The sequence below is a fragment of the Molothrus ater genome, chromosome 3 (assembly GCF_012460135.2).
Source record: "Molothrus ater isolate BHLD 08-10-18 breed brown headed cowbird chromosome 3, BPBGC_Mater_1.1, whole genome shotgun sequence".
Classification (NCBI taxonomy): domain Eukaryota; kingdom Metazoa; phylum Chordata; class Aves; order Passeriformes; family Icteridae; genus Molothrus; species Molothrus ater.
The window spans coordinates 27388103-27411159 of record NC_050480.2 but is presented as its reverse complement, the minus strand read 5'-3'; the positions used below and the strand labels follow the sequence as shown (position 1 = coordinate 27411159).

Below are 23057 nucleotides of genomic sequence, written 5' to 3'. Positions count from 1 at the left end.
ACGCACCTGGGCTGGGCTGGGCTGGGCTGGGCCGGGCCCCGCCCCGCCCCGCGGTGGGCGCGGCCTCACCGCACCTGCGCCGCCGCGAGGGCTCCACGTGGAGCTCCGGGAGCGATGACGTCGCCCGCGGGGCGGGGCAGAGCGGAGCGGCCAATGGGCGGTGGAGCGGGCGGGGCAGTGCTGGGTCAGGGGTGATCCCGGGATGGTGTCCCGGGAATGGTGTCCAGCCCGCGCCCAGCCCGGAGCCCGCGGCACGGCGGAGACCCGCCCGAGGGTACGTAGTGTGGCGGCGGCGGGGCCTCTCCGCCCGCCCCGACAGCCGCTGCTGGAATGGAGGTGCTGGGGCCTGGGCGGCGGGCCCAGCCCCATCCCGCTGCGGAGGCGCTTTCTCGGGGATCCAGCCGGGGCTGGGAGCCTGGTGGGTGGGCAGCGCCGGGCTGGTGCAGCCGGGGGTAGCTGCAGCTGGGGCCGGGAGAAGAACGCGAGTGGAAGCCGCCGGCCCGCGCCGTGGCTGCCCTCGGGAGCGCGGCCGGCCCCTGTGAAGCTGCGTGCCCTGTCACCTGCCCGTGAAGTGCGCACATGCCCGGCTGCGTGACGGCTTCCCAGCTGTGCGCCCCTCAGGGAATCCAACCTAACAGAGCTGCTCATTAGATGGAGCCGCTTCCATGCCGTGAGCGACCTTTGCTCCCATAGCTGTGGGGCAGGTCTGTCTGCCTGAGGCAGAGGGCATGGTTGCTTGTTTGTCTGGAAGGTATATGAACACTCAGGCATGGCTAAGGTGTGCACATTAGCTACGAGGAAAAAAAAATATCTGAAAATTACTGCATAATTCTGTAAAATAGGGTCCCTCATAAAAACTCCTAATTGGAACTCTCTGGTTCTCTGCTTGCCAAGAGTTTCCAATGCAACAAGTTTTCCTATTCTGAAACTTAATGGGGTTGTTTAGCACTGTCTAAATCCGCTGAAAGTAGATCATATTTTCACATTTTTCATCTGTTTTTCTGGGGGGCGTTTTCCTTTTTACAGGAGATCACAATGCCCCAAAGGATGTTTAGAACACATTTGCTGTTCTGCTTTGCTATGGCTGCATTCTTCATCTCTGCCCTAGCTGAGGAACACGCAGGAGAGAGTCAACATCCAAATATTCGCCTTGATAAGAATTTGGTACAAGATAAAGAGTACGTTTTCCATGTTCTAAAAGTGTAAACTTTACTTCTTAATTATTTTCTTATCTCTAAAGTGTTATGCGAGTTGGACTTAAGCCTAGAGCACCCTGTTTTCTCAGAATGTTGTACGATTAGCTAAAGCCAGATATGAGACATGCTTGCTTGATAAATTTGTAGAGATACGAGACCTAGAAAGGCTCTCTCTGGAGCCTTTAGCCCAACTTATGCTATAAAATATTTCTTACAGAAATCCTGCTTACCCATATCAGCATACTTTAGACAAAATCATATTCCTAACAGATAGAATTTATTTTCTCATTTGCTTCTTCTTAAATGCAGAGCAGTTCTAGCAGCAAATAAAACTTCTTAGAACACTTCATGGTTGACTGGGAAAGATCTTCCTCCAATTCCTGTGCTTGGAAGACAGCCAAAAAGAGATTTTGGGCTCTGCTTCAGTTGTTTTGATAGCCTTAAGTAGGCCAGAAGAAATAGAAATAGTTATCTAAGGCATTAGAGGCCTCTAAGGCCCCTCTAACAAACAGCCTTTGTGTCCCCTTTATCTTGATATCAGACTGCAGCTTTTAGTTGTCCAGGGTGCTTTTATACCTACAATATTTGATCAAAGACTAAATTTGCTGTAAACAGAGCATTAAATATTAACTGATGGAAATGTTGTGGGTTTTATTTTTCTTAGACACATCATGGAACACCTGGAAGGTGTTATCGAGAAACCAGAATCTGAGATGTCTCCACAAGAGTTGCAGCTCCATTACTTCAAAATGCATGATTATGATGGCAATAATTTGCTAGATGGGTTAGAACTTGCTACTGCTATCTCACATGTCCACAAAGAGGTTGGTGTAGTTTTGTAAGGGCATATGTGCTTGGAAACAGTTCTGACTCTACAAGCAGCAGAGCAGTTGCAACACATCCTCAGTGCAGTTACAGTTTTTCCTGAACATGAGAGTATTTTTCTCTTGATAGTTCTGGTTGAATTTATAAATGATCACTATTTTTCATGTCATATTGCAGTTTTTAGGAATTTTCCATTTTGGTGTAAACTCTAGAATCAGGAAGGGCTCCAGAGTGAAAATCATTTTACAGAGGGCTTACTTTGGCAGGTAGGGATGGCAGAAAGGGAAATCATCCAAAATGAGGCACGAGAATTTGTAGAAATATCGTGATACAACACTCTTTTCAGCTTCAGGGTGTTACTGCTGTGTATACACAAACTATAAAAAACCTCTTGCACAAAATTTGTATTAGAAGAACCTGCTATGGTCTGCCTCTTCCTACACTCAATTTCTCTTTCCAGTCATTAGGAACACAATATAAACACATTATCTCATATTGACCTTCTGGAAGTTACAATTCAGAATAGCATAACTTCCTGCTAATAACCTGTGGCAAAAAATAGTGAGCCAAGAACAGAATATGAGTGGCTGTTTCTTGTGCAAAGGCACCTCTTTGTGTTCCCATAAGGAGTGTTACTAAGTATTTTACTGACTTTAAGCTACAGTGCTGAATTTTTTCACTTCTGTGTTACTCTAAGGTGTTTCTGTAGTGTATAGAAACTACAGTGTCTATACTACATCAAGTTCCTAATTAAGAATACATTTATTAGATGATTGCCCATCATTATACATTGTGGTATTCAGCTTTTGGAACTTCTGACCAAGAATGTTGACTGCAGAATGCTTGTTCTGAATCCAAGAACTTTGACTTCAAACCTTCCATCTGATGAAATTTGCTTACATTATTATAAATGATTACATAAAACTTAGTGCCAAATTAGGCACCAAACATGAGCAGCTTTGTAAAAAATTAGTTGTCAGTAATCTGTCACACATGCTACTAGATGAGAGTGACTGCTAAACTGTTCACTGTGGTTTTGTTTTTGTAGGAAGGTGGTGAACATACCCAAGCAATGAAGGAAGAAGAGCTGATTAGTCTAATTGATGATGTCTTGAGAGATGATGACAAGAACAATGACGGATACATTGACTATGCAGAATTTGCAAAATCACTGGAATAAGGGTTTGTTTCTCCTCCTAACCACATGAAAATGTGAACCAGTATAATGTGATTCATTACTGTCATGTATCAACCCCTGTGCTGTGAGAAGTAGAGGTGTACCAGTTCCACCTAAATTTATTTGAAAGTTGTATGAGTCAAGAGTTTTGCTAACTTGGAGTGAGAGCCATGTTTGACTAAACATAATACACATTTGAATCGTGAAGCATGGAAGTGCCAACAGTACTCACACAGGATACAGCTGGCAAACTCCTAAGTAGCTCTGTATGAATACTAAATAGAGTCATTAGCATCTAAATTTCAGGTTTTCAGTCATTGGGTTTTATAGTTCTTATTTGCTAACATCTTCTATTTAAAATTATACCTAGAAAGCAAGAAATGATTACTGCATATAGTTCTATTCCAAGGGGAAATGCCTTTACCTTCTCTCTAATTTACAAGAAAATCTGTAGATAAGTACAGGTGCTTGAAACAGCAGTTGTAGAGGGAAAGCATTTGAGTGTGAGTTATGTTTGAGTTCCACATGACACCATATGAACTTAAACAGCCTTTGAATAAATTGAGTATTTTTAAATATATGTACTTCCTAGCATACCATTACATATAAAGATATATATACATGTGTTTTTCAATTTTTTGTCCTCTACAAATTTACTTTTTATATCTTAATTTACTGGGGTTTTTTTATCTACCTTCCATTTTTTAAAGAAAATTGAAGTATTTTTATTACATGTTGTGTTAATGCTGTTTAGCATTTACTAGAATAGCTTCTGCTATCTGGTTTTGAACCATAGAATGGCCTTGGTTGGAAGGGACCTTACAGATCATTCAGTTCCAACACCCCTGCCACGGTCAGGGACACATTTCCACTAGACCACGTTGCTCAGGTGTTCCCTCTCTAGGGTTAGGGCATCTACAACTTCTCTGTGCAGCCTGTTCCGGTGCCTTTCCACCCACACAGTAAAGAATTTCTTCCTAACATCTAATCTAAACCTAGCCTTTGTCACTACATATTCTTGTAAAGAGTCCCACTCCATCTTTTTTGTGGGCTCCCTTCAGGTACTGGATGGCTGCAGTTAAGTCACCCCTGACTTTACTGCAGCCATCCAGTTAAGAAAAGAAAAGCCTTTTCTTTTCCAGACTGAACAATTCCAATTCTCTCAGCCTTTCCTCACAGGAGAGGTGCTCCAGCCCTCTGAGGATCTTGGTGGCCTCCTCTGGACTCTCTCCAGCAGGTCCATGTCTCTCCTGTGCTGGGCCCCCAGAGCTGGATGCAGGGTTCCAGGTGGGTCTCAGCAGAGCAGAGGGGCAGAATCCCCTCCCTGGCCCTGCTGCCCACACTGCTCTGGCTGCAGCCCAGGACAGGTCTGGCTTTCTGGGCTGTGAGTGCACATTTCCAGCTCATGTCCAGCCTCTCACCCAGCGGCACCCCCAGGTCCTTCTCCCTGGGGCTGCTCTTAATCCATTCATCCCCCAGCCTGTGTTGATACCAGGGCTGCTCCATCCAGGTGCAGCAACTTGTACTTGGTCTTGTTAAACCTCATGAGATTCCTGTGGGCCCACTTCTCAAGCTTGTCCAGCTTCTGGATAACATCTTATCCTTCAGGAGTGTTTTGAAGGTCACATTAACAGTAAACCAGTTTTAATATTAAAGCTTTTGTTCATTTTGGGTTTTGCAGTATTAGCCAGCAGGAATGAGCAAGTAATGCTGCCTTGTTAAGGTTTAAGTTCATATTCCTTGACACTTAAATTATGGTATTACTTTCAGGAAGTATTTCATAATTTAACAGTTTCAAGCTACTTGAGTGTTTTCAAATTATCATGGCTCTAGGAATGTTTTCACTGTCTTGACTCAATACGTGACAAGTCAAGCAGTTTAAGAATATTAGAGCTGTGATGTATTGCTGTGTTATTGATGTTTGGTGACTGAAACATAATTGAAATCTTAAATTGCATTCAATGATTTTTCATTAATAAAGAATCTAAATGTTAGCCTATTTCTGTAAAATGTATAAAGAGCTATTTTCTATACAAAATTATTCTTATACAGGAGAAACACATTGTAAAAGAAATTATTTCCTCTCTTTAAATGTTTGTGCAATGAAGCCTGAGTGTTGGATTTTTTTTTCTTGTACTAACTACTTATTTTGAAACCTTTGTGGCCAGATTTGTGCTGGTTGTACAAACAATAAAATTAAGCTGGGGTTTGTGCATGCTGATAGGATACACAAGGCTGGAAGTGCTAGTAAGAAATGCACCTCATTTGCTGATGTGTTTTTAAGCTTGTCTCTCTTACTCACAGTCATCTTAAAAGAAAATTCTTTCAGTTACAGTTAGAGGGTTTTTTCACGTTTTTTGGTTGTTTGTTTTTTTTTAATCTCTTCTGAGGCTCTCTCTGGAGCAAATGTTGAATTGGAAGAAAGTGTAGGAAATGCTAGTGGCTCAGAGGGCAGAAGAGGTTAAGCTGCTCAGCTTGAGCACTTAAAGCAGGTTGCCTGTAGCCCTGTCAACTCTTATATGCTTATTGCTCTTGTGGTTTAACCCCAGCTGGCAGGAAGGGACCACAGAGCTGCTCACTCCCCCTGATCTGATGGCAGAGAATCAGAAGGGCAAAAGTGAGAAAATTTGAGGGTTGAAATGAAGATAGTTTAAAGCAAAAGCCCTGAGTGCAAGCAAAACAAAATAGGGAATTTCTTCACTCCTGTCCATGGGAGGTGATTGTCAGGAGAGCAAGGCTCCATCACATATAATGTTTGCTTGGGAAGACAAATCCATCACTCCAAACAGACCCCGCCTTCTCTTCCTTCATCCCCCTTAGCTTTATATGCTGAGCATGATGCCATGTGCTCAGGAACATCCCTTTGGTCATTGGGGGTCAGCTATCCTGGCTCTGTCCTCTCTCAGCTCCTTGTGCACCTCTCACTGGTGTGGTGGGATGAGAGGCAGAAAAAAAGATCTGTGCAAGCTCTGCTCAGCAATAATGAAAAATCCCTGTGTTACCAACTCTATTTTCAGCACAAATCCAAACCACAGCTCCATACTAGCCAGTGTGAAGAAAATTAATTCTTTGCCAGCCAAAATTAGCACAATACTTAAGGCTCTGAGTTTTGGGTTTATTTGAGATGAAAGGGCATGAATCTTACACAGGGTTTTCTCATCACATGCAACCACCTGTAAGTCCATTTATGTACTTCTGTTGTATTCATGTGAATATTTATTAACTGCTATTATTGTATGTGGCAAAAAACATACACCATAGAAGCTTCATATTGGAAATCATAAATGCTGGTAATATGAACATTATTTGCCAGCTATTTTAAATTTGTTTTAAGGGTTCAGAAGTATAAATAGAAAAATTATTTACTGAAAGGGGAAAACAAAATTGGCACCTTTGATATGTGTGAAGAACAAAATAAAATTTCTGCTTTCCTATAAAGAACAGTTCAAGAAAAGTTACCCAAACTGAAATCTGCATTGTCATGTCTTTACTCAGCCTCCTAAAATAAATACACATATGTAATTAGTAAAAGTAAAGATAAGTGTTTTAAGAGCTGTCTTGGGAGCTTTCTCAATTATTAAGTAGAAAAGTGCAAAAATGCTGAGAGTGATGGTGAATCAGACTTCTTTTTTTTTTCAAATATAACTGATTTGAGTGCTAGTTGTAGCTCAGATAATACCCCTAAATGTGCTGGCACAGGCTGTATATAAATACAGTATTTTGTGATTCATATATATAAGCTATAGAAAATAGGGCCTTTACAACAGTAGTACTCATCTATAAAGCAGTTCTAGCTTCCATAGAACAGTTCAATCTCCATTTCACAGGTAAATAACAAAACAGAAGGGCTATGTGTTTTGCTGAAGATCAATCACATACCCTGGCAGAAACAGAAGATCAGGAGAATGCTGTTGTGTGTGATCTTCACGTCTTCCTAGTCCATGATCTCAAGGGATAAAGATTAGCATTCCCCATTGGAGAGAACACATCTAGCATTGCGTTACTATCTATTATGTGCTCAGATTAAAATGTTTGGATTATCTGCTTTTACCTCACAAAATATTGCAGAATCTAGCAACTAAAGAAGATACATAAACTTTTTCTTGAAGTACTCCTAAACTGACTGGGTTTTTTAGTAGTAAGTCTAGAACAAAGTCTGTACAGAAAAGAGAAAGATTTTAGCAGCTTGACTAGTGCTTGTCAGGCTTCTGTCTATGACAGGACTGACACCCCTAGAAGCCCTCCCATCAAGAGTTTTGCCTGCACATTCACACAAGCTTTATGACCTTTTTTGTTTTCTTCATTAATCACTTATGACCTCAAAATGTCTTAGATTCATTAGGGAATGGTTACAGACTCACAAATTCCAGTTTTGTCTAAAGTATTTTTTAATCCTGCAATTCACAGGTGAAAGAAGAGTAATTCAGGGGCAATGTCATAATCGACAGAGCCACTAGATAGCGTATGGACACTGCACATCAGTTCCCTGCAGTATGGAACAGAGATCAACAACCTGCCTTTCCCTAAAGCATCACCACTACTCTGACTACAGGCACAGCTTGCTGCTCTATCTTACACCACCACATTGACTGCATGATGCCTGCATTTTTATTGGTTTATAAGTTTTATTGGTTTTTAACTTTTATTGTCATAAAAGTTGACTACAGATGGGACTGGTTACTGGTAATTATTTCATTATTTACGGAATCCAAATGAAGTGATAGTAAAGGATCTCTCGTAATTTTGTCAGTAAAAATATTTGTGTAATAAGAAGGCTTTCTAATATAAACATCAAGCTTGGTCTGACTTCTTGACCATCTCTTGTTTACATGTGACAGGAGCCATGATGTGTCTACAGTGGTCTCAACCAATGTTAAAGAATATTGGAAGGTTTTAGTAGCACCTGAAGTTTTACTGCTTTTGCATTAGTCATAAGAGCTTTTGTCACTGTTCTTACAAGGCAGAGGTCCAGTATGGTCTGATCAGCCATTTCTGCTTAAGGTGAAGTTTATTGCCTTTTTTCCTCCTCTCCCCCATTACATGTAAGTTTCACTGTCTGTTCATTGCAACATGAAATCACCACATAATAGTCTAAGCTTTTTTTAAACTAGATAGGGTGAGCATCCTGCATACCTTAGTCTGGAGTATTTATTACCACAAGGAATTTGTGTTCTAAACACTTCATTAGCACAGATCCTCTGTCCACATTGAGATTCATTACAAGGGATGTAGGGATGTTATTAATACCTTACAGAAAGTTTCTCTGAAGTTACATTTTTCTGCTCATTCTGTCTTATAAATTCTGAAGAGCAGCCTAAATCTTAAGGCCTAATACACACTGTAATTGTCACAATCTTCCTCAGCTGCACTGCAGCTTTGCACGTAGATAGAGGGCAGTGTAACATACAACTCAAAGTCTGCTGCCACATAGGACACTTTACAAGAAATCAGCACTGCAGCAAACCTAGTGTCACCTTCTGCCATCTCATCCAAGTGACCAACAGCACTGGATTTCAAGAAGGCTGATGTCAATAAGCTCAGAGAATGGGTAGGGAAGATCTAATAAGAAGCAAATCTAAAGGAAAAGCAGATTATGGACAGCTTCAATTCATTCAAGAAATGCTAGTAATAAACCAAGTGCAACTATGGCATTTTAGAGGAAAGTAATGAAATGCAGCAGAAGTCAGCTAATTCACAACCTTTTAATAGACCTCAGTTGTAAGAGAGGTATCTGTAAAATAGACACTAGTACAGCTGGTTGAGAACCCAGCACAACACTCCATTCATGGGAAAGTGTAGAGGGGTGTAAACAGTTACTAAAGATAAACTAGATACAACTAGCTAAACTTATCAAAGGTAAAATAAATTTTACAGGTAAGAAGAGAAAAACAAAGGGAAATTTGGACCAGTACTCTATGACAGGTAAGTGCAGAGGATGTTAAGGAAGTGGAAGAGTTTAATGCCATTTTTTTCTCCTTTTTCATCAATTTTACTTAAAAGATCAAAAGCAACTAGAGAGTGCAATTATTTAGGGGGCAAAATTTCAGCCTAAAATATGCAAAACTTGCCTTAGAGAATAACATATCACATTACATGTCTTGCAGTTCCCTAAGCAATTTCACTTTAGCAGTCTTAAATGAAAGTTGAAGTACCTAGCTACAGATGTCACACAGCCTGAATTTATTTTATGTGATTTTTTGCAAGGCCTTTAGTGATATATCCAATAATATCCTCATGGACATGCTAGTGAATGGTGTTCTAAATGAAACTGCTGTGGGAAGGGGTAGGAGGTCAAGTCTAGTTGGATAATTGTATCCACAGAGTAATTCCATCCTAACATCAAAATGTGTAGGTTTTGTAAGGAATTCTGTGGGCCTTGGTCCTGTATAAGGTTTTATCTTTTCAATGAAGGCATGAAAGATTGAATATGAAGTATGAATATGAATCCTGCAGATGGAACAAGGAAGGACTGCAGATATTATAGATACTAAAAAAATCAGAATCTAAAATGTTCTTGATATGACTTAGAGAGATCATCTAAAATGGATGGAATACAATAGTGCAAAATGCTTACACAGAAATACTCATCTGTTCTTGCAAAACTGTCTAGGTTCACAAGAGAAAATACCAGGGTCTCTGTTGGAACAAGCTGAGCATGAAGGGCAAAGCCCTCACATCAGAATGTTTAAAGGGTCTTAAAGACTACTGAAAGAGCTCATGTGGGCTGATTCCCATAGGAAAAGATTCACCTGGAAGACCACAACCTGTTCAGTGCACCGTACTTCAAGTAAGAGATGAAACAGTTGGCAGGGGAGATCAGCAGAAATTGACAGGGGTCCAGAAAACATGAGGAAAGACTGCAAGAAATGTGGCTTTTTTTCTCTGAAGTAACAACAGAGACAGAAGGTTGATATTCTTCAACTAAAAAGCTGTTACAAAGAATAAGGAACTAACATGTTCCTGATGGAAAGATCAGGAAGAATAAACCATGAAGAAGCATAAACCAAACAGCTTGGGAGATTTAGATTAGACATTGGACACAACTTCTGTACCAACAAAAGATACTGCAGCTTGGGGTGACATGATTGCAACTTGGTTGTGGGATAGAAAGGTGTAGTTAATTTTTCCAGATTTCCTCTAGTGAAAGCCTATCACTGAGTGAGTCAATGACTCAATATCTGTGTGGACTTAATTTGGGAGGAGAAATCCCTTATGATGGGATCTACAGCTAAGACCTGAACAAAGGACCTGAACAGAGGGAGCCTCTGCTCAGCTCCAGGTCTCAGAGAAATCTTCCCCAAGATCACACAGACTGTCCCACTCTCTCTCTGCTGTAAGGCCTACCTCTTCTGTCTACATCTCTGCAGACTATCATGGAGCCAGCCACACTCCAGTTTTCTACTAATCCATCTGGATACCAGTTTTGCATCTCTTCTCCTTACCATCATAAGCCATTTTCCTTCTTGAAAAGTTTCTCCTGTAAACTTACTCAGCACTTCTGCCTTCCAGTCAGGCCACTTTTCAGTCCCAGAAGACAATGGCCAGTGAGACAATCCTGCTGCAGTCAGTTCCTGTGCTGCATGGCAGAGCAGTCTGCAACCAGCAGCCCCCTGCTCAGTTCTGTCAGGGTATAATCACTGTCACTGGCATCGAGGTGCAGAACCCTTCCCAGTTTCTACTGAGCACATTCAAAATGTGACTGTCAAGAGCCAGAAGTGAACACATTGACTACAAGGAATGCTTCATTTGGGATTCAAGTCCTAGCTCCAGAGCACAGAGAGAAAAACCAGAAACCCCCAAACAAAACAGTAAAGACTGTTAAGTCTTTAAAATTACAAGGTAAATTCCTAGACCTATTTTCAACAAATAGTCAACTCTTTTTGTTGACACTGAGAATATAGTGTAAGAACATCCATACTGAGTCAAAATCAAGGTCCATCTAGCCCTAGAGCTTGCTTCAAATAGTGGTCAATAATAGATGCTGATGGAATAATAAATAGAGAAAGAATGATGTCATACTTCTCCAAAATACATACAAGGCTCCAGCAATTTGTAGATTTGGAACTTGGCTTCAACAACAGTGAAACCAACTGAGGTCCAGAGCTCAGAACGATCAAGGCTTAAATGTCAAAGTCTGGGGTCATTATTAAGCAAAGCCAAGGTCTCAGGGAACATGTTCCATGTCCCATTGTCAATGGTATGTACTGGGCAGACCTTACTGTTCACATTGCTCTGCTCTAACTTCCAGTGCAAGCTAAGGAAATCATCCAGGGAGACCACATCAGTGCAGTGGTATAGCAGAGCTGTACTGTTTGCAGATGTCACATTCTTCCTAACGTGAGGGATGCTGAAAATAGTCTAATGAATGTTTGCCTATGGTTTTGGTCATACTTCAAGAACCATATTTAAAAATTTCCCAATTATGAGAAAGTTCTAAGCGCATATTTTGCAATGAATTCTCTTGAAGAATAGAATATTATGCCTCAGAACTTACTTTGTCATAAAACCACAAATAAGTCCAAAAACACTTATGCTAAAAAATAATATTGGCCTAAAGTCTCATCATGTGTGGCTTGCAGCCATATTGGCACAAATAATTGTAGGTATGAATTTTTTGACCCAGTGAAAACCACAAAGATGAGTAGACCGAACTTTGAATTCTGTTCCCTTTCAAAAAGGCCTCCAGGGAGTGTGCAGAAGGGCCTGTAAAACCATGCTGTCAGTTTCAGCCTGGATTGCAGTGGGAATCAGAAACATACACCTGAGGATTTTAGACCACAGTACTTGCAGACAGGAGCAGCCTCAGATAAAGAATGTGTCTGTTCAGGATAGATGCAGAGTTGTTTATAAACCTTATATTGCTACCATGAATTTATAAGCATATTGGTACTGACTAGTTGAATTAAGATCTCCAAAGAGCACATAACACATGGAGGCAGGAACCACTTTCAGTAACCAAATAATTCTGTCACCAGACAGCCTAAAACTATTCAAAGGCACCATTTTTAGCCAAGACCAACAGATCTGAAATATTTTTTGAATCTCTAGGCAAATGAATTTTCAGGATGTTACAAGCCAAAAAGTCTTTAGGAAAATCTCCAAGCAGATGAACTCATTTTTTTAGCCATCATCTCTCTTAAACACCTTGACCAGTTTCCTTCAACTCTTCCAAAAAATCTGTCCCATAATAAGATTATTCCTGTGAAGCTGTAGGTGGATAGGGCTAATTTTGGCAAAGGGAGGAATAGGAATAAAGTCAAGTTTATAATGGAAACTTAAAGACATTTGCAGCATGCTGAATACTGTTCAGTGGGATCTATATAATACATGATCTTTCCATTGCAGCAAAAATATAAAGGGCTTTTATTGTCACTAAGGGAAAAGACCACTTCCTCCATTTGAAGTCCTACCTAGGAGACAAAAAGACCTGTTAGGTCATGCAAGTACTTTTGCTTCCGCCCATTAAAATGTTTATAGGATCCAGATTAATTTTCTAAAATTTTGGCTTGAGGATCTGTGCAGTGCATTACACCATGCTGGCAGTGCAGATGATGACAATTTCTGACTGCAGATGTGCCTCTACCACAGACCTTATTTAAACTGCAGCATGGCATTGATACACCAAACTAAAGCATTAAATTAGCCAAGGTACTGCCATTACAGATCACAGCATGCTGCAAAACCCACTCTGAAAGCAGAGCTCAGTCAATGGCCAGCTGCTGTTGGCAGGCCACCCTGAACAGTCTTCCTGGAATAATGGACCCAAGCTATCTAGTTTGATGGGAGTTCAGGTTTGTCAGAGCTCTAAATCATATGATGGTCCAGTAGTGCAGGTAGTTAAATGGAAATATTCTGTGTGGTTATAAAGTCTGTCTCTAGATAGTTCCTAGGCAATAGCTTCTGCAATTCAAATTGCCCAGTTTGGGAAAACATAGCCCACACAGTTTTTACGAAGATCTGGAAATTTTCTGGTTTGTGTAATGTTTAAGGGAAAACTCCCCTTGGGGACCTTACATTGTCTTTTTCAGATTTCTGTGACAGGTAGGGGCCGTTTCTAGGTCCTTGTAAAGCTCACTTAATAAAACTCTCTGTGGGGAATGGGAAAGGGTTATATAGGCTGCAGGCCAGACAGCACATTTCCACCCAGTGTGCAATTGAGCTGTCACGTGCAGATATTACAGAAATTATACTATACACAATTCTCAAAGATATTTTAGGTCCTCAAACCCCATCCCACCCCTGACCCACATCCATACAACTTATTTCTGGGGACCAACTGTCCTCCCAACACAGCCACCTCACTAGGCACTGTTCAGCCTGAAAGCTCTTCCTGTTGACCTTCACCTGTTTGGAAATGCAGAGGAAAATGTACCAACATGGATTCAGTGGGCCAAATAAAAGTCATTCTAAAAACTGCTGAGCTAAGTCATGTCTAGTAACTTGCAACTTCAGCCTGGTACTCAGAGCAGCATGGATTTGAAAATCTGTTCTTAATCCTATATGACAGGGATTGCTGGTCAGAAATACAGCAACTGGACAGCAGTAAAGAACAAAAAGGTTGAGCAGAGGGGAGCTATAAAGCCATCACACATACACAAACCCGAGATGTGCTCAAACTTAAACCGTTAGATGTGCTCCAACTTAAACCATTAGATGTGCTCCCTGGTAGCATAACCTCCTGTCAAAAACATGGGTACAATATGGAACTAAGTATGTCAGTGGACAAAGTACAACCTCAAAAGACATTGCAAAAGGTTAAAAGAGTCAACAATATCTAGCAAGTTGACAGCCTTTGACATGGAACTTCTTGCATTCAGGCTGTTTAGCAGCAGCTCCAACTTCAGCCTGAACACAAACCACTGGGGAGCATATAACTCCAGATGTTTTTCCTTCTCCCTCAAGAGAGGAGAAATGTACAGCTACTCCCTAAAAATTTGTGTTCAAGTGACTTTTCAGTGATACATGAGCTTGGCAACGCCATGACTATTCATCTAGGCCTTCCACACACAAACCTTCAGTTTCTGGTGACATATGGCATGGGAAAATCCAGCTCAAGCAGCTGAAGTCTGGCAAAATTATAAACAATCAGAAACAAGGTCTTCTAATGGAGGCTGTTAGACAGCATTAGCTATTGGGCCACTGTCATCTTCACAGCCAGAGAGTGATTTAATCTGTCAGTTATGTGAGCACTAGGAGTGATGAATAGGCCTTTGTATTCATTCACATCAAGTATGTACCCAGACTGGCATACAATTCTTTTGTCTGATAGTCTACTGGATCTCTAAAGAGCTGGGAATTTGCACAAAACAGTAAAGCAGTGCCACAAAAGATACCACCCATGTTCGGAAAGAGGGATTCCCAAGGTGGCTGACTAGTGCCCTTCGTCCATGACTTAACTTGTCCATCATTACCTACACAACTTAAAAGTCACATGTCAAAAAAGTAGTCCAGTTTTTCACCTCAGTTTTAGCCATCCCAGGTGGCCAAATTTAAAATCAGGGTGGCATAGGGGCACAAGTGCAGCTTGTCCTAAACTGCCAGCAGCTGGTAAGACAGCAGCCACAGGCTCCTCTGCAGAGTCAAGCCACTTAGCCCTGCCAGCAGCCCAGACAGAGTGTTTGGGTGACCACACTCAGAGGCACTCAGCTATGCTGTCAGCATGAGGAGCAGAGCAGGGGCCTGGGGCTGCCCAAGCCAAGCTGTTCCTTTACAGAATGACTTCTTCAGACATTATTGGTGAGAGCATTTCCTGACACCTTTCTTTTGCTGCAGCAGCACAAAAGGACAAGAACTGGGCTAAAAACTCATATCATGTTTTTGCCTGGTATAAATGAGAGCAGAGTGTGCTCTGTCACAAGCCTTTATAAATAAAGCTGGTCACAGCTCTGCCAATTGGACATGGCAGTTCACTCTGCCCCAGCAGTTGCTTGGGCAGGAAACTAACTGGAACAGGACCACAGGGGGACAAGAGTGAGGTGTGCCATCTGATCAAGGTCATTTATTAGCTTGGCTTTATAATTCTTGGGAAGCCAGTGGCAGCTAGTCTTAAGCCAAACTCCTTCTGCATTGCCATAAAAAAAATGTTAACGCATACAAATTCCAATAAAATTAAGTCATTATAAAGCTTCCAAAGATATTTCCATATTCCAGCTAAAAACTCTCTGAAAAGTCTCAGTTTGATACTGATTATTACATACTACCTCACAACCCTTTACAACCCCTCCTCCCAGGACAGGTACAGCTTCTGAACTTCCCTCTGTTGTAACCAGAGTGAAAATCTGGAATCTATCACTGGCCACACTTCAACACATCCCATTACATTTTGGCATCACCCACAAAGATTATTTCTACTATTCAGATGAATATGGCCTATTTATTTTTCTCTTATCCTTGTGATCAGTTATTTCTTATGACCTTATCACAGTGTGGACAAGGTGCTCAGACTTTGTTAGCTCAGTCACATCATAAACAAGATGAATTATGCCTTCCCTCTCTTTTCCCTTTCTGAGCTGCCCTTAAACATACTTTTAAGGGTGAGCTGATCCTGGGAGGAGACACAGCAGAGAAGAGTGGGTGTGGGTGACTAGAGAGAGATGATGGTATAGGATTTGGAAGGGATGTGCTGGCAGATTTATATATTATGACCAGAGCATAAAGGCTTGACGCCTACTGTGCTGCTGGGGTGACCTGCTCTAGCAGAGAGCATGGTGCTACCAGTAGCCACAACTAGAGAAAGTAGGGGGATCTTTCCCTCTCCTATTTCCCTGTAGGTCAGACCTAGGTTTCTGGAGAGCACCTTTCCTTAATCCTCAGTGAGCAGCTGGACCTAAGGCCCCATCAATCTCTATGTGGGATTATCATGAAAGGCTTGAATGGCATTGTCCATCACTATGAGAAAGCAAACCATACCCCTAGGCATAGGACTGTCAGGGCTGGCTCCTCACTTTTATCTGGCCACTGCAAAAGAAACTGTTGAAGTGCTGGCAAGCCATGGACTATGAGTAGGCACTGAAATCCATCCCTGTACCATGAATCTGTAGGAATTAAGTGCTTAGAGCTAAGTGTGTGTTTAAGTGCTCCACTGAAAGGCATAAACCTTGAACTGAGACAGTTTTCAGAGAATGTGAGATAAGGGGAAGATGAAACATTCCTACAGCCATTACTTCTGCAGGCACATGAAGGGTCTACTGTCCAATGAGAACATAGCCAGCTGCACTTGGAACCACCAGGCCAGAGATAAAGTTTAAACCAGGACACTACACAGGGGTAGCATCTGCCATTTAAGTACAGCAAAGAAAGACAATACAGTCCCATACCTGTAAAGATGCAAGTCACTCCAGGCACTTAATAGGTTCACTGAACAGCCATCAACCCAGATAACTAGAGAGAAGGTACCAACTTCTCAGAGGGTTGTGCTCTCTCCTTTTCATAAATGAGTCCCAGAAGTCATGCATAATTTTCAGAAGGTGACATAAGCTGACAGTTGTAGGAAGCCTAGAGTTAACCACACAGAAAATCAACAGTCTGAAAACAAGAAACATGTCAAACTGCGAAACAGATTCTTTCTTTAAAAATAAAATAAAGGAGTGATTTAAACATGAAAGATTTGGCTTAGAAGTAATATTCTAGCCATCAAGAAAATGGGAATAAAGGAGTAAATTTTTGTGATTCCTGAGTGATTTGACATAAAACATGCTGAAATTAACTCCTGATATGGATTTGCCTGTCATTCCTTGCTTTACAAGCTGCCTCACTTCACCCCCAGCTTCTCTTCTTCCCTGCAGACACCAAACTAGAGGAGAAAGGGAGATTGCAGGACAGGGAGGCAACCTTAAAGTAACAATATATAATACTTCTATGTGCTTTATCCCATATTTCATACACATGGCTTGACTCTCAATAAGTATACTTACTCACATGTGTACTTATGCAAGTGACAGAGAAGACTTAGATGGTCATGGAAACCTGTGAGCAAAGGACATCATCTTGAACAGAAAACATGTGGGAAACTCCTGTAACCCATGGCCATTGCCAGGGCACCACATGGGCTGTGGTGACAGGATGAGATGTGGGTCTGGCTCTGTGGGGCCCTGACCAGGCAGGGCTGTGGGCAGCTGGAGCCTGGCCCTGCTGCAGCATCTCTGAGGTAGGTGGGCTCAGGGAGCTGACATGGCTAGCAGGTCCTTGGGCAGGTTGAGCAGGGGGCTGGGTGGGACATTAGAACTCCTTTATGCTCTGAAGCGCTGGCAGCCATGGATAAATGCCAAAGATATCCCAAGGCCTATCTAAGGACACATGAGTTAGAGGCAGGTTGTGCAGATACAGCTACCTCCAGCTGTTTTGGGTCAAATTCAATAATGCCAGCAAAGGGAAGACATAAAACTCCATTATTCTGATTTACGTGGCAGAGCAGCTCCAAGCACCTCCATTCCTATCTATGGTGAAGGATGGGTTTTGCATGGCCAAGAATACCAACAGAAGAAAGGACCAACCTGAGGCAAGTGTGGTCACCCTCCCCTGCCCACCCTGGGTCTGCCCATGACAGCACTTCAGAAAGGTGTAGAGGAGGCGGAGGCTGGAAAAGCGAGGCTGTTGCTGCCTTCTCACACCTTATTTGCATTGAGGAGGACCTAAACAGACACCCAGATTTATTCAGGTGGAATACTTTGTTTGAGGCCTTCATATTTTTTTTAATTTTGTGAGACTAAAAAACTTGTCAGCAAGTGACAGTTTGGGCTGCTGGGTTTTAGTGGTTTTTAATTTTCTCCTTTTGGTAATTTGTGCCAACTGTTACTTCATGCATATGGAATATACAACTTCCAGCCTTTTCTCACTGGTGTGAAGTAAGAGTTTGGCACGTGCTGAAAACAACAAGCAGAAATGAACTTGCTCTCTCTCACCTTTAATGTCAATACACACCAGTAATTATTTGGAGAATTAAACATGTAGTCGTCTTGCTGTCACCTTAATTCTCCATAATTGAAAGGGATTATATAACAAATTAGCCTGATTTAGTCTATCTTCTATGGACTTACCCACTGGTTCACTCTTCTTTATTAAATTAGCAAAGAAGCTTTTGGCTTTCAGACATATTAGGAAACCCTTCCCAAACTGAGACCACCAGTGCTAGGAATTGCTGAAGTACTTGAACTGCTCTGGAACCACCTCCTTGGAATGTACAGAGCGTGAACTCCAGATGACCCACCACACGGTGAAAACACACAGGTAGACACTTGTAACCTGATCTTCTGACATTTGCCCTCCAGTTTAGAAAAACCAATCCCCCAATTCACAAGGGGTCACAGAGTCTTCAGTCTCTTTCCTGTGGTCGTTTAAATATAACCCAGGGTTCAGATTTGAGGTATGTGACAATGGAATATCTGCTAATTCTTTCTCTGGAGATGGCTTGGCAGGAAGCAGCAGTTGCAAAGCAGAGCTAGATGTCTCTCCACCAGCTGAGCAAGAACATCCACATGGCCTGCAGTGACAGGGATGTCTGCTGGCCAGAAGACACAGCATGTCTTATTCCTCCTCAGCTGACTGTATGTTGGAGAACTAGTGCTTCTTTCATAGAGAATTACACAGTATGAAGTCTGCTGATTGCCAGTCATCTGAAGGCCTGATGCAATGCCCACTGGAGCCAAAGGCTTTTTTTCTTCTGACTTTATAGGCTTTGGATTATCGCCTTACTCAAAACACTGAACCTTTGAGTATTTCAAGCTGTAGGGTCAAACCCCCTCACTTTCTGCATTCTTTGCTCTTAGCTGTAACAGCCCATGTCACCACCACAATGACAGCATTGATGGCAAACAGATCTGTGAATCAATACAGAAACAATCATGTACTCCTGGTTTTTCCCTCAACTTTCTCCAGCCTCTCCCTTGAGGATATAAACCCAGCTGCTCCAGACTGGCCATTCTCATAGGAATTGTAGCTTATTGATTTTAGGCATTAGTTTTCAGGTTTCTTATTAAAAATAAAAAAGATTCTTATCTATTTTAAAGAAAAAAATTCTGATGAAAATAGAAAAAAAATTATTCTGATTTTTCCAAGACTAGATAGTAAATCTGATCTCCTGTACCCACCTTCTCATTAGTTTGAGCTACATGCCTTTGAAGCCTCAATAATCATCAAAGTAATTAGGTCACCCAAATCTGAGACTGAAATCTGAGATCAAAACTGTACTTCTTAAGGAGTGATGGCTTACAAGCAGATAGGCTAGATAAACAAAATTTTAAAATCCCAACCCTCAAGTGACAAAACACATGGGTAACAATAGTGATTCCTGCTGCCTCTGGAGATCTTCACACCAAGAAATTAAAGAATTTGCAGTAATTGTCCTCCAGTAATCATGCTATTACATGCAGTGTGAAAATAGTGTATTTCAAAATCCCTTCCATCAAAACTAAAAGCTTCTATGCACTGAGTGGATATATAAAAAAATAAGTCTTTGAGAAATAGTCAGGGATAAAGAATCTATGTAGAAAGGATTTCTACACATACCAAAGTAATGACTCAGTATTCTGATAATGCAATTTTTTTCCTCATTTATTAACACATTTTTAGGATTTTACCATGCTGAATTAAACATCTTCAATTCTGCAGCCTGGTTTAATGTAATCTGTATGTAACATATCCCACTGGTGATATGAACTACATGCTTCCTCTTTCCAATACACACAGCTTAAGCTCCAAGTGCAGCAGCTTGTACTTTTCCATATAGTGTTTTTGCTTTGGTCCCCTGTGTCAGGGAGTATTGTAACATCTAAATGTAATATTGTTAATATTACACTAAAAACATCTCCTGCTCTATAGAATTTGCTAGTCCTGTGGAAGTGAAACTCTGTTGGAATATTGGTCACTCAGTAGGAGGCCAAACAATCAGATATTGGCAGTTTCTGCAGAATATTTGCAACCTTTGTTTCTAGTCCAGCAGCATGGATAGAGTGAAATTGCATTGGCAAGCACACTAACTTGTCAAAAAATTTCAATCCCCCTCCCAGTGCAGTTCCATGGGATTCAAAACACCAGAAACAACTTCTGACCTCTCTGAGCAATGATCACCCCCAAACATGTTATTCTGCAAACTGGAAAACTATACAAAGAAAACTATACTAAAGAAAACTGGTATTATTAAAAGAAAGGAAAAAAAAACCACCAAAAAATAACCAAAACCAACAAAACCAAAACAGACAAACAAACAAAGTAAACCATGCATTCATTATCCACTTAAATATTGTTTCTGTAATATTTTGCTTTTAAAAAAGAGGAGAGGAGTTGGAAATTAAAAAAACAAAAAGCATCCTAAAGGGTTGAGGTACATACTGTTCAGTGAGGGATGTACTCACAGAGGTTTCATGGAAGTTCCTCACATTATCCCTATTGGCAGCAAGCAGAACTTGTGTTGCCAGGCTTCTGGGCTTGGGTCTGTGGGATGACTACAGAACACCAGAGCAAGCAATGTCCATAGCAAGAACAGAGAAATGACCCTAGAGTACATAAGAGTGAAACTAAAGAGAATTACAAGCAGATTTTAAGAGCAAAACATCAAAAAGAAGACAGGGGTGCTGAAAAAAATGGAAATAGAAAAAACCTTCAAAATTATAAAAACCTAAAAGATTAATTCAGAATTGTCTCCTCCAAAGCCAAATATTCCTACTGCCTCACTTAATTGACAATGACATTTCCATGGGGCCTGGAATCTGATCTGGCACATAGAATTTACAGAAGCTTATAAAGTTTATTTACTGTAACAGCACACCAACAATGATATACTATGGATTTTAGATGAGTATTTTATATTTCCACAGAAGTCAATAAAGTTGTGCCAGCAGAAAACTTGGCTTTATATTCACATAAAATATTTTATCTCAAAGGACAATAGAAACTCTAATCAAATTGAATTACTTCATATTGTTACAAACTGCAATTAATCTGCTCAGACTGAAAAGCCATATGAATTTTTGACTGAAAGGCATGTCATTAAGCTTCTCAGTTGTTTACATGTAATGCAACATGACAGGAATTTGTATGGAGATGAGAGAAAATGAGCTATTTGACATTAACTGTTTGGAATCCTGTCTGAGGCTGTTTGCAGTCTGCAGTGGATTGGCAGGGCTGATCATGTGCCTAAGTGCAGGATTTGTGGGAGGATTTCTCAGACCGAGTTGTTCTTTGAGGAACATTTGGTGAAAACTCACCATGTCTTTGGGCATTCAAGCCTAGGGAGGAAGTGAACATTAACATTACCATTTTCTAGCAAGAGTAAATAAATCTACAAAAAGGAAATGGTTGATTTATATTAAGCAGGACAGGTAAAAAGTAATGTAATATGTACCTCATATGTGAAGCATGGAAGTTACCTCCCCCACTCCTTTTCCCATGGAATGTTGAGACACATGATGGAGACCTGCAGAATGTCTGGGCAAAAATGAGCAGCTGGGCACCACGGAGTGAGTGAGTCTTGATCACAGGAGATGCTGTGCAGAAAGATGAAGATTTGCATTAGGCAAGTAGAGAAGAGTATCTGCCAGCTCACTTGTACTGTGACTAGCTGGTGCTAGCTGGGATATAGAGTCAAGGTGAGTGTAGGCTCTGTGCTGAGGCCAAGGCTGTAGGCAGAGTTATCCTATTTACTAAAGTTCCTTCTGTTGTGCAAGTTTTTTTAGCACCTTAACATAGCTAGTTAGTTAGAAAGCAAGGGGAGAAAGAAGTCTCTCTCCAAAAAGAATTACATTGAAAACACAAACCTGGAAAGTTCAGACAACAAGAAGCAATTAAAAAGAGCCAAGTATTTCTTTATCTGTTTGTTTAAACTTCATGCTTGGCAACATTCAGACAGCCTTCTGAACTGGGGCAGAATTAGAAGCCTGAATGTCACAGACATATTTTGGGTCAAAAATGAATGATGGTCTTGTTTGCTAATTTAGGACACCTCAAATAAATAGCATCAGGGAACAGAGGGCAGGTAATCAGCATTTGCTGTCACTTTACAATGTTTTGAACTGAGTACCTGAAATATTGAGAACCCCATAATCATCAGGCATTTTCAAAATCTTCATTTAAAACTTTGTCTGTCACAAAAGAATAATTTTTCTTCAAAGATGAACTGTCCCATCCTCCAGGAAAGTGCATTTGAGGAAAATTCATTAGACTAATCAAGAAGGCAGTTGGAAAATCTGACTTCATTCTGAAGAAATGAATATGTTCATGGAAAACCAGCCTCAAGTTAGGGCTTCAAATGAATCAATTTTGAAAGAGGAAGAAATTACATTACTGGCATTAAAAAGACAAGTCTTGAGACACATGTCATAATTTCTTCCACTGGCAAAGATATGATGCTGAGCAGTGGTGAGAGCAGTCACCCTTGGCGGGTCCCACTCCCCTGGAAAGTTTTGTGACTGTTCTCAAGTACAGAAGGATGTTGGGGTGTCTCTGCCCACCCCAGCATCCCAGCTGCCTTTTACACAGGTGCCATACTGCCTAAACTGCTGGTGGACTGTGCCCAGTAGCTTTGCTGTGAGGCTGGACCAGCCATCAGCACACTCAGGGGCTTGCTCAAGACAAGCACTGCCTGCCTTCACCTGTGAACCCTCATGGCACAGGGGCTGAAGGGTGACATCAATTTACTTTCATTGGTTGTTCTTGGAGAACTGGATTAGCTACTGGATCTGCTTTTATTGACACACAGCAGCTCTTGCTCACCATCCTCAGCAAATGGACTCCAAAGCACACAGTCAACTTCCATGGAAGATGGATACCATCATTAAGAAAAAATACAGAAGTCTCAGAGGGAACCACAGAAAGAAACAAACCATAGAGCAAAAATTCTGTTCATCTCTAAACTAGTTGTCCCTCAA

General features: G+C 41.2%; 1 protein-coding gene across 2 annotated transcripts; it reads left to right on the top strand.

Moving 5' to 3' along the window:
• Positions 1-144: 144 nt before the first annotated feature.
• Positions 145-8004, top strand: MCFD2 (multiple coagulation factor deficiency 2, ER cargo receptor complex subunit). Of its 2 annotated transcripts, XM_036379597.1 has the most exons (5): positions 145-274; positions 1027-1178; positions 1861-2020; positions 3070-3203; positions 7606-8004. In XM_036379597.1, the coding sequence occupies exons 1-4, from the start codon at positions 203-205 to the stop codon at positions 3199-3201; spliced, it is 516 nt and encodes a 171-aa protein (XP_036235490.1). In that variant the 5' UTR covers positions 145-202; the 3' UTR covers positions 3202-3203; positions 7606-8004. The 2 variants fall into 2 exon arrangements, with proteins under 2 accessions (XP_036235490.1, XP_036235489.1); XM_036379596.2 differs by lacking the exon at positions 7606-8004 and having other exon boundaries at positions 3070-5305.
• The last annotated feature ends 15053 nt before the right edge of the window (positions 8005-23057 follow it).